This window comes from Prionailurus viverrinus, chromosome B1 (assembly GCF_022837055.1).
Source record: "Prionailurus viverrinus isolate Anna chromosome B1, UM_Priviv_1.0, whole genome shotgun sequence".
Classification (NCBI taxonomy): Eukaryota; Metazoa; Chordata; class Mammalia; order Carnivora; family Felidae; genus Prionailurus; species Prionailurus viverrinus.
In genome coordinates, this window is record NC_062564.1 from 52,666,694 (window position 1) to 52,679,039 (window position 12,346).

The 12,346-nt window shown below is 41.8% G+C and overlaps 1 protein-coding gene and 1 long non-coding RNA gene across 6 annotated transcripts in view; one reads left to right on the top strand and one right to left on the bottom strand.

The window, feature by feature from the left end:
- The window catches only part of LOC125164567 (uncharacterized), a 36,634-nt gene extending 30,788 nt beyond the window's left edge, over positions 1-5,846 (bottom strand). Inside the window, exon 1 of the long non-coding RNA XR_007151809.1 lies at positions 5,765-5,846. This is a non-coding gene — a long non-coding RNA (uncharacterized LOC125164567). The remainder of the gene's footprint in view (positions 1-5,764) is intronic.
- BLK (BLK proto-oncogene, Src family tyrosine kinase) overlaps positions 1-12,346 on the top strand; it is a 79,892-nt gene that overhangs the window by 47,521 nt on the left and 20,025 nt on the right. For 2 of the 5 annotated variants that reach the window (XM_047857362.1, XM_047857365.1), the window contains exon 2: positions 11,366-11,474. The exons of 1 other annotated variant lie outside the window; for it this stretch is intronic. In XM_047857362.1, the coding sequence (XP_047713318.1) occupies positions 11,367-11,474 (108 nt within the window). In that variant the 5' untranslated portion in view covers position 11,366. Of the gene's footprint in view, positions 1-5,843; positions 6,104-10,272; positions 10,453-11,365; positions 11,475-12,346 lie in introns of those variants that run through there. 2 more of the 5 variants (XM_047857363.1, XM_047857364.1) reach the window with 2 other exon arrangements.

A 12,346-nucleotide genomic window follows, 5' to 3' on the forward strand; every position in this document is an offset into this window, starting at 1 on the left:
AGAAAGGGAAGTTATTTCCCCCTTGTCAAAATCTTGTAGAAATATATTAATATGTAAGGAATGTATATGTAAGGAGGATAGAAGAAATTCATTTCATTTAAAGACAAGCAGATCACTGGCAGGAGAACTATAAGCATTATTTATGAGGCACTCATATGAAGAAATACCCAAGGTCGGCAATACTTCTAATCCTTTTTACAAGTAATACTCCAAAAGTGCAGCCAAATTAAGGAAAGGTCTTCGTGGGGCCCCTGAGTGGTTCAGTCAGTTAAGTGTACAACTCTTGATTTCAGCTCAGGCCATGATCTGACTTTCTGAGATTGAGTCCTGCGTCAGGCTCTATGCTGACAGTGTGGAGCCTGCTTGGTATTCTTCATCTCCCCCTCTCTCTGACCCTCCTTTGCTCTCTCTCTCTCAATAAATAAATAAAATTAAAGAAAGAAAGAAAGAAAGAAAGAAAGCGTCTTCATGAAGCAGGGTTGGTGAGCTTGTCTGCATCAGCATCATTGGGGACACTTGTTAAAAATGGAGACCTTGGAACCCCACCTTGGCCCCAATATCAGAACTGGGCCTCAGGAATTTGCAAACTCCCAAATGTTTGTAATGCAAACTGAGATTTGAGAACAGTTAGGCTAAGGAAGCATAATGGACTCCGTTAGACAGTAGTGAACTCATGATTTGCTTTTTTTGGTTAATTTTTTTTTAAAGGAAAACAATGCAAAGAAATTTAGAAATTACAAAGTAGAGTAAGACTCATAGTGCCATGAATAAAAAGCACAACAGTAGTTGTATTTATGTTTTGCCATATTGGTGGCATGTTTTAATTATCACTACTGTGAGTGTTTTGAAAATATAAATTTGCATGGTGCCTCCAAAAAAATAGTTTTATTCACAGGTTAGTAATTATAACAAGAACTTAGACATCAACACGGTGCCATTTTTCCTCATAATTGCCTACCAAATTTCAAGCTTCTCTGTCAGCAGAATCAAATGTCAGTGACCCAGTAAACACGTGTCTGTAGTTTACTTAACACAGCTTCACAAGAGTGCTGTCTTCCTTCCTGAAGCTTTGCTCAGCACCCTCAAACTTTTTACCACTTGAAAATCTTCTTTATGAATTTTACCATGGTGCGGAGCAAATTTCCACAGTGGAAAAATTTTCACTCTACAAAACTGAAATAGCCACATGTGTGTCTCCTCCTCACTGTGCCTAAATTGGCAGCCACTTTGACCAAGAGCACAACCACGTCGCAAGGTGTCACTGCTAGCTTGCCCCCTGGCAGGGGTTTGTATGTGCCCAGGGGCTCCACCTACTCAGCCAGGAGTTACAGCTCTGTATCAGGTCCTATACCAGTGGTGGGCAAATATGCTACTGGTATTTAAAAGTATTACACAAGGTGTTGACTGAGGTTTCTTGAATAATTCTGTCATACACTCTACAATCCAGCCAATGGAAAAACTCTGTTTCCTGAATTAGGTTCCTATCACCATGTCTCTGGGAAAGCACTGTTTCTCTATATCCAAAAACTATTCAACCCTGGTGGAATTACGCATGGCATTTTTTCTCTCTGATCTTTTACTTTCTCAACTAACAAACGTGGAAAGAATGATGGAATGAGAACATCATTATTTAGTAATATTTAGTAACCCTTAATGGAAACATTAATTGAAGTGCTGATGAGAAGCTCGTCAATGGAGACGTCAGACCAGCATCACTTGAACCCAGACCTGTCTTAGCATCACTAAAGTGGTGCAGCCAGACAGTGTGAGCCTCCTGATAGTATGCAATATTGAGCACGTGCTCCCTCCATAAGACATCCCCATGAGAAAAAGATGAATCTAGGTCTATGGAGCCCATAGAGTTAATTCTATGTACTACGAATAGGGAGATAGAGAAACAAGTCAACACAAGGAAGCGAAATCTAGAATGTAGAACCTTCTATAGGACCACCAACGTGTTTTTTTCAAATTGATGGCACGAAACTAACCCAAGTAGAGGGTGCAGGCTACTCCAGTTGAGGGAGAGACATAACAATCATATGTGATGTAGGAAGCTTGTTTGAATCCCGAATTGGACAAACCAACAAGAAACCACTTGTGAGACAGTTGGGGGAATCTGAATATACACTGGACGTTAGATAATGCCATGGAATTATTACTAGCTTTTTTAGGTATGATAACAACATTGTGGTTATGTAAGAAACCGTCTCCACATTTTAGAGACACGTGCAAAATATGTGGAGGTAACATGGCATGTTTCAAGCCATTCATTTCATTTCGTTTCAAAAAGCTCCAATCCTTTTTTTAGAAAATTATTTGTCCTCAAATATTTCAAACAAGAAAATAATTTTTAAAGATAATTATTGAATACGGGTGATGAGTATGCAGGTGTTCGTTATACTCTTTATTTTTTATATTTTGAAATTTTTCATTGAAAATAGTTTTCACCCAAAAAACTGTATCTGAATTGTCCTTTATGGTCTAGCTAGTGTTTCCTCCCAGGTGGAAGTGATTTCTTCTTGCTGAGTTCACAAAACCTCTCTTCTTTATATAATCCTGCCTACCTTGAATTGCTGTGAGTTGCGTATACGTCTCACCTCTTTATCCTACCACGAGGGCAGATTCCTTCCTTGTTTCCTCTCTCTGTCTTTGCCTGACACAGTACATAGTTGGCAGCGACTGAATGAACACAGCGATATAGAGTTTTAAGAGCCAGCACTACTACTGTTTTATGTTCGCATGTGGAGCGATCCATATTATTCAACTTGAGCTATCCTGAACTTGAGACTCAAGAAATGGGTTTCAATTCAAGTTCTTTGGCTTCTTCTTTGATTAAGAGTTGCAGGGCCATTACTATAGTTTTCTCATCTAGGAGGTGGGCAGGACTTGGAATGCCGAGACGTTGGCAAACACTCCGTGAGGACTCCACGAGAGAACTCACTGAAGGGAAGACACTATCTCAGCATGGCAGCCAGCACCCCGGGTGAGACCTGGCTTTGCTAATAGGCTCAATGCTGTTCCACCTCAATGCCTCCCTTCCATGTCTGACAGGTCAAATCAGAAAGATAAAGCTTTCAGCTAATAACAAGGCAAGGTGTTTCCAGATTGCAGACTTAGGAGCTAGTCAAAACTGGAGGTAAGGCCATCCGCACAAATTACTAGCTGTTTGACCTGGACAGACACTTCATGTCCCAAGTTCATCTCATCTGTAGAAAGAAGGTAGTAACACCTATCTCACACAGTTACTGAAGAAATCATTACTGATAATTTGTAAATGTGGAATAATAGTTAAACCTTTATTAAATACTCACTGTGGTCCAGGCACCATTCCAAGATGTCCTAATAGCCTGTAGTAACTAATTTAACCTTTACAACACTCTGTTGTAAACTGTTATCTCAAGACTAAGAGACAGAAGTTAGCAAGTTAAGCAACTCGCCCGAGGGTACCCAAGTAGATAATAGCAGAACCAGGATCCAGAGCTCAGCATCCTTATCTAGTGTGCCATGTGGTGTCTCTCCAACATGACAGTGTATGTAGCATGTCTGGCTTTGGGTGTGGCACATGGGGAACACTCAACACGTTACAGCACCTGCTATTGAAAAAAAGTAAACTAGAGGGGCACCTGGATGGCTCACTCAGTTGAGCGTCCGACTCTTGGTTTCACGTAGGTCACGATCTCATGGTTCTTGAGTTTGAGCCCCACCTCAGCCCAGAGCCTGCTTGGGATTCTCTCTCTCTGCCCCTCCGCCACTAGCCCTGTCTCTGTCTTTCTCAAAATGAATAAATAAACTTTGAAATAAAAGGTAAACCAGAGTTTACCTGAGCTTTCTGTCGTAAAATTATATGCACTTCACAGCTAACTTCATGCATGAGACTTTTTTTTCCAACCAAATCATCCCCCTGCCTCTAAAATAACATGCCTGGAATAGCCAATGTGGATAAAGGGACTCAGAGCCATCAATACTCTTCTGGGCCACACAGCACCCACCATCCACATTGGCCTTTGTCCCCCTGCCCATCTCCACCACCAAATACCCTGACTTCCAACACCAGGCTCTCGGCACCCTCCTCCTAAAAAAAAGGTAGGAAATCCCAATGGATCCCAGGGCCACCTTTGGACATCATGAAGCCCTGGGAAGGGAAAATGTCACCCAAGTTGCTCTGAGTGGCCTCTAGTTAACGTTTATTTACCACTCTCTATGCTCTGTTCCTTTCTCTCCCTCATCTTGCTAGTTTGCATGACAACCGTGAGAATTATGTACAGGCTGTCGGTCTTGACCTTTATAAAACATACATCTTTGTGTGTCAATATCCCAAAATATTTTCCGTATGCTGCATTTGAACCTGAGCACGTCAGCTGGTGAATGAACATTCCCAGCCTCACGGGGGCCTGCAACTGCCTGCCAGCAGCTCGCTCTTGGCAGGACAACCATTTTCGCCTGGGTAGTAGTGTTTGCACAACTGTTTTAATGTTTTGGTGCATTTTTCTCTAATTTTACACAAATTAGTCAAATAGTCATTGAACTGATGCCCACGATAATGGGTGAGTGCATCATTAAAAAAACATCTGCGAAAGACTGAAAATAGATTGTGAAGATTTGCCAAATGGGCGAGACGTAACTGAGAATTTCGTTAACGTGGTTTAATTCTGTAGAAAACTGCTCCCTCCCCACAAAACAGCAAAGTCGATCGTTTTGCTGTTTTTGGCATTCACCTTTGAGTATGCTTTTGCGGGAAGGCTTTATGTACAAAAACGAGGAACATTTCATACCTCCCCATTTTTGTAGAGGAGACTGAGACTCAGAGACATTAAGGGACTTGCCCAAGTTCACACGGCCAATGCCTAGCTTGCTTTTGAGTCCAGGTTCCTTGAACCGCTGTCTTCCCCCCACTGCACCAGGGAAGGGAGAAATGTGCTTGAGTGTGCCTGAACTCCAGAGCAGCCCACAGGCCTCCTGGCTCCAGCAGCAACCCCCGAGGTCTCTCCTCCCAGTCTCTCCTCCGGATGGAGGGCTTCTGAGGCAGGTGGCAGCCCCCACAGAGGAGAGGACTGGGTATCTGAACCTGAACCTGAACTGTGGGTCAAGGGGGATGGAACCCTAGGCAGGGATACCTGTGCACCTGCTTCGAGCAGCAAGTTCCAGGCAGCACTGGGGCAGAGAACAAACACCCTCCGGCTCCTGGTTCTGCCACCCTCAGTGTGACCTTAGCAAGCCACCTCGCCGCTTTTATCTTCAGCCATAAAATGAGGATAATCGTAATCAAACTATGGATGCCTTCCTGAATATCACATAAATCGTATATGCCAAGTGTTTTTCTACCTGTGAACTGCTGGGCAACTGTAAATAAAGGGTTTCTAGTTTCTCTATTTTTAGTTGCTGTTCCACCACATCCTCTGTCAGGCCGCTGCTGTGTGTCGGGCTTTGAGCATCTCCCCTGGGGCAAACTCTGATCTCCCCGCTCTGGTCAAAGTCTGCACAGCGGGGATGAATCCACGCCAAATAAACAAATAGAAGCCCCCTTCCCTCATCTTCCTCCCCTCTTGCCACCCCCCCCCACCCCACTACACACACACCCACAAGCACACACACATGGGTACGTCCCCATGCTTGCTCTGTCATGCACACACACAGGTGCACAAGTGCGCACTCTCCCCCCCACCCCTCTCCTTTTCCCTCCTTCTCCCCCTTCCCTCTCTCTTTCTCTTTCTCCCTCTCTCTCTCTCTCTTTCTCACACACACACACACACACACGAACTCACACCCTTCTCTCATCTGTCCTTCACCACTGGAAAGGAGACCAGTGCCTTCTCAGTGCAGCAAAGCCATCTGGAACCACTGAGGACCTGCACATGTCACACTTCAGTTTTGCAAGGACTTCTGCATTTGCTGGCTCCACCCAGCCTGAAACTGCTAAAATATCACAGCAGGGTGGCAGCCCAGCACCCAGACGCGGCTCTGGTGATCAAATGGCCTTCTGAGTAACTCTAGTCTCCAGTCAGAACCACTGGGGTGGAGGGACCCATAGCGAACCTATGTATTTATAAAAACCACGGAAAAGCATCCATATATATACTGCTAAGGAGTCAAAGGACAAAGAAGTGTAAGTAGTGGGTGATTTCATTTTAGGAATTTTACTGCATGTCAAGTTATTTAGATGATCAGTTGTGTTGTTTAAATGGACATAAATGTTTGCTCAGGAAGTTTAAAATTGGTGGCAATATGGAGTCCAAGCTGGGAAAATTCTAGAAGCTGTTGCCTGCTAACACTTCATTAGGCCAGGAGGCTGGGAGAGGTCGGAAAAGGCGTGAGTCTCAGGCAGCCCTGGGGGCTGCTCAGTGGCCATTCTTGAGAACAGGGGCTGGCCCTGCCTCCAGGCCTCATGACTCTCTGTAGCTGGGCAAGTCATCCACATTGTCTTGATTTTTCTGCTTGTAACGACAATATATGCTTACTATTAAAAAATTCATGGAACATATGAAATTATAAGAAAGAAGGTAAAAGTTGCATGAAGTCCTGTCACCTGATAAACAACATTAATATTTTCGGAAAGATCTTTTGGGGGCACTGCTTTGCATCGACACCTACAACACGCATGCACACACACACACACACACACACACACACAGTTTTTGTAATTCACTTTTGTTTTTTTACCCTTCCACCTCCCTTGTCTGTTTCTACCTCCCCCATCAATAACGAAAGTAAACAAGTTTGTGTTTATCCCCCAAACGTCTCTCCACATAACATAAAAACATATGCATATGCCTACCTATAGAGGTTTCTTTTCTCATTCTTTGGTATTTCCAAATATGGGATAACTTCATGCACTTTTTTGAATCTTGCTTTTCTCATGTAACAGCATGTTGTAGAAATTCCTCTTAAAAATTTTTTTAATGTTTATTTACTTTTGAGAGAGAGAGAGAGAGAGTATAAGCAGGGGAGGGGCAGAGAGAGAGACATACACAGAATCCGAAGCAAGCTCCAGGCTCTGAGCTGTCAGCACAGAGCCCAACACGAGGCTCAAATCACGAACCACGAAACCTAAACTGACCTAAACTGAAGTCTGACGGTTAACCAACTGAGTCACCCAGGCACCCCAGAAATTCCTTTTAGCTTTACCTGTAAAGATCTAGCATATTCTTTTTAAGAATTGCATAATATTTAGTCACTTTTAGAATGCAGATTTATTCAAATGGTGAGCAGTTACAAAATTTTGTTTTGTTTTGTTTTTTGCAGCTATAAATATTGCTGCAATAAGCATTTTTATATCTCATACATTCGTATATAATGATGTTTTGATACTCTGTGAGATTCCCGGAAGTGGGATTGTAAACTGAAAGGTATATGCATTTTTTAAGTTTTTTAAGTTTATTTATTTTGAGAGAGACTGAGAGAGTGAGAGAGCAAGCACAAGTGGGGGAGGGACAGAGAGAGAGGGGGAGAGAGAATCCTAAGCAGACTCCGCGCTGACGGCACAGAGCCCAACTCGGGGCTTGATCCCACAAATCATGAGACCATGACCTGAGCCAAAATCAAGAGTCAGATGCTCAACCGACTGAGCCACCCAGGTGCTCCTGTATTTTTAAGTTTTAATAGAATTTTAAAAATTTCTACATGGTTGGTAGCATTTCATATTTTATTTTTCTAATAACTATTTATTATGCCCTTACCCCTATTTGGATTCAACAATGAGTAAGACAAAGATCCCAGCCCTCATGGAAGGCTCATCCAAGAAATACAGTGGAGAAGAAGAAATGAAATAACCATAACTATAATAAATACTTTAATTACAGGAATGTATGAAAACACAATTCTCCTTTGATTTACCATCAACAACTGATATTATCACTCCTTTTCTTTTTTCCCCAAACTTATTGATAGAATGTGATATTTTATTATCTTAATTTGCATTTTCCAACTGGTAAGTAATTTTAACATTTTCACATGTTTATTTAGCTATATGGATTTGTGTTGGATAAACTGCCTATTTATATAAACTTTACTCATTTTTCTATCAAGTAGATTGTATGCTAGACCCATACTTCTTGTTAATTTTCATGAGCTCTGTGTATATTATAAATAGACATTTATCTATGGTATGGTTTGCAAATCTTTTCCCCAATCTGTTGCTTATGCACTGATTTCATAACGTTGTTGTTTTTTGTTTTTTGTTTTTTTACCATAAAATACCTTTTGTGTTTGTAAATTTGTCTTTATGTTATCAACATGTCTTTTTGTCCTCTCTTAGCTTCTGGCTATTCTGTCTTTGTTAGTTGCTATCTCTGAACTCTGGATCATATGTATAGTCTCCTAAATTTTCTTTCAATTAAATTTAAAAAAAATTAATATTTTTTTTAGTACACATGGAGTTTATTTTTTAATATGGTGTGAGGTAGGGGTCTGATTATATTTTCTTCTAGGTAGACAACCATTTTCCTAGTACCATTTATTAAAAATAAACTATCATCTCTCCATTGAAGTAAAATGCTACCTTTTTCATATATGCAGTTCCAAATGTACTAGAATCTATTATATCTCTATTCTTATTCCAACTGTATGCTATTTTGATTACAGTGTTCTTTTTCATAGTTTTAAAGCTAGATTAAAATTGTATTTGGTCATAGAAAACTTCAGATGATTTTATCCAATTAAAAATTGTAATTATTATTGAAAGTACATTTACTTTATCTTAGGAATGAGGAAGAGAACATAATCAAGAAAGAGAAGAGATTAAAATAATTCAAGACAATACTACCTAAAACTTTATGGCAACAAATTAGAAAATGTAGAGGAAATCAAAGGTCTCCTAATAAATCATATAATCATCAAAATGGTGCAAAGAGGAGGAAAAATAGGAACCAACAAATTCCTGTAGAAGAATTGGAAATGCACTTGAAGATCTACTTTTTGGTTTTCTTTAACTTTTTAAATTTATTTTACATTTTTTTTTCTTTTTGAAGATTTTACTTATTTATTTTTTAATTTAAATTCAAGTTAGTTAACATACGGTGTAGTATTGGTTTCAGGAGTAGAACTGAGTCATTCATCTCTTACATGCAACACCCAGTGTTCATCCCAACAAGTGCCCTCCTCAATGCCCATCACCCTGCCTCCATCAACCCTCAGTTTGTCCTCTCTATTTAAGAGTCTTTTACGGTTTGCCTCTCTCTAGGTTTTTATCTTACTTTATTTTTCCTGCCTTTCTATGTTCATCTGTTTTGTTTCTTAAATTAAAGATCTACTTTTTAAAAAGACTTCAGAGCAGGGGCACCTGGGTGGTTCAGTCGGTTAAGCATCTGACTTCATGTTGTGATCTCACAGCTCGTGAGTCTGAGCCCCATGTTGGGCTCTGTGCTGACGGCTCAGAGCATGGAGCCTGCTTTGGATTCTGTATCTCCCTCTCTCTCTGTCCCTCCCCTGCTCATTCTCTGTGTCTCTCTGTCTCAAAACTGAATAAACATTTTAAAAAAAAAAAAGGACCCCAGAACAGATGACTTACTGGCTGAGTTCTATCCAGCATTTAAAGAACAGAGAGTCTCAGTGTTATTCAGTGATTCAAAGCCATAGGAAGAAAGATGGAGAACCCCCTAATATTACAAAGTCAGCATCATCTTAATGTTAACTCCTCATAGACAGACCCCACTTGTGAATATTGATTCTCATTTGAAATAAAACATTAGCAAATAGGATCTATCCATGTATCTAAAAGACTAATGAACTGTAAACAAATAGCTTTTATTTCAGAACACAAGGATTTCAGTAGCAGAAAATTTATCAACATAATTTATTACATCAACAAATTAAAGAAAAGGATCATATTAAAAGACACTAAATAGGGTACCTGATAAGATTCAGTATCAATTCTTAATAGAAATCCATAATCCCTTTTCCAAAATTCTGATAACAAGAAATCTCTGAAAAGTAAAATGTTGGCCTGTAACTTTGGCATTTCATTTGCTGCTAAGGTTTATGCAAACTGAATAAAGAAACTACTTGAATACAGAGAAGTGCTGTTCTTTACAAATGTGAAGTATTACATGTTCTGTACACGAAGCACGCTCAAAAAACGAATTATGGATTATTTGTTATTGGGGATCTCTCTCCTATATTTAGAATTACTCCAGTCTTTCTTTTTTTCAAGATGAGTTTGAGGAGAATTAATATGAGACATGTGCTTTCAACTTTCTAGAAGAAAACATCACTGCATTTTAGTAAATCTAAGACACCGCTATTTGGAAGACTAACATTTATTCTATGTATCACTAAAAGAGAGGGAAAAAGGATGCTGCTATTTATGAATCATCGTCGGGTGTAAAACACATCGCAATTTCAAGAGATGTTGAGTGAAAAAAGGTGCATCCCGGAATCGATGAAATATGAACATATGTGAAAGCAGTCAGGAACTCTCCATCAACCACACGGCCCTTCCGACAAGAACAGGGACTCAAGGTCCTTTCCTCTATAAATGTCTGTGTCTTGGGGATGGGCCGGGTGTGAGGTGGAGTGTAGTGGTCTGGGGTCAGCCAGGGCTCCACAGTTCGCTCTTCGTTGGTTACTGGTTTGACCAGGAACCAGCTATTTAACATCTCAAAGCTCAGTCCTCGGACAGGGATGATGCCTACTTACACTTACTTTAGAGTTAAAAGGATGACATGAGATAGGCTTTGTGAAGTTCAAGAGTAAGTCCTTCCTAATAGCTGCCCCTGGAATAAGGGCGGTGCTGATGTGGTGGTGTCGGCTGTGGTCTCTGGCATCTTTCCCACTTCTATAACTCTACGATCCTTTACCCAAGAAAAAGCTTGGCCGATCTCTCTCACTTATGGAAGACTCTGATATTACTGAGAAGACGCTGTTGGCCTCACACGCTTATACCATCAGTGTGCCCTGAATTTATAGCATCTCATCTGAAAATCTGAGTGGGAAAGAACCTCAGACATGTCCTAACATGGACCAAGAGAGGAACTTGACCTTCCCAAGTAATACAGCCAGTGGCAAAATGAAGGCTAAACCCGGACCACCAGGCACGTTGGTCAGACTCTTTCTACATGGTTCCTATCCCCAAGGCACTAGGGCTCACCCCAGAAGTTTCTGGCAGTTCGCTCAGACCTGGATGATCTCTGTCCTAAACCCAGTCATTTGTCCTGTCTGGTCTACTTCTTCCTGCTCTGGGAAAAAGAGATGGATGCAAACTTAGCTTGCCCAACCGCTTACTGGCTTCATGTTCTGATTTTGGCCTTCACTGCCCCTCCCACTTCCACCCCACCTTTCTAATTGGCCACCTGGAAGGAGTTGGGGGAGCTCTTCTGTACTGAGGCTCTGAAGACCTACTCACATCACCAATCTGCTGTGTGCTCTCCGACAGGATGGGAGTGGTGAGCAGCAAAAAGCAGGTGAAGGAGAAAGGTAAGGGCCTCTGGAGCCCTGTGAAGGTCAGCACCCAGAGCCAAGATCCCCCACCACTGCCTCCCCTGGTGAGTGATGGCTGTTCCCAGCTGGGGAGGGAGGGGAAGGAAGAAGAGCAGGGAGCAAGGACGGCTCCCTGGGGGCTGCTGCTTGTTTCCAGCCAGCCCAGAGCCACCTCTAGAGAATTCAGGGCTCTGACAAATCGGCCCCCTGTCACTGCCACCAAAACATGGCACCCACCTCATGTTGGTGTGGCAGGATAGTGGAACATTTAGCAGCCAGATTGCCAGTGTTTACATGGATTTGCTGTGTACTTTGAAGCAGGTTACTTAACTCCCCCATGCCTCAGTTTCTGCATCTGTAAAATGGGTATAATGAAAGTGCCTTTCTGACAGGGATGCAACAGTACATGTATTATACAACTGTGCAATCCCATTATATATTACCTTTACACAGGATCGGGTTAGTTTCCAATAATTCTTACCCAGTTTTCATTTTGCAAGGGGAGCCTTGAAGAGAAAAATAAATCAAAAAGGTCAGCTTGAGAGGAGGGTGTGGTGGGAAAGGGTCTGGGGCGTTTAGCAACATCTGCTGCCCCATTCCCACCCAGAAGCTCCTGGAGGTCATTGTCCCCTTCCTGGAGCTGGTGATGCAGTTCTGTCTTGTTTACAAAGCGTTTAGCACCCTTGCACAGAGGCTACTCCATTCCAAAAGTGCGTTTTTAGATGATTGTTTGTGACACCCCCCGCCCCCACCTAGCCCCCTACCCCTTTTTGGTTTGGGCAGCGGTGAGTCATGCCTGGAACCTGCTTTCTTGCTCTCTGCCTCGAGGAGCACATTCAGCTGGTCATCACTTTACTCCAACAGTGACCTGATGAGGGGTGGGGATTGCTAATCTCATTTCTTAGACCACTAGGCATTTTATCTGTGTCCCAACGTA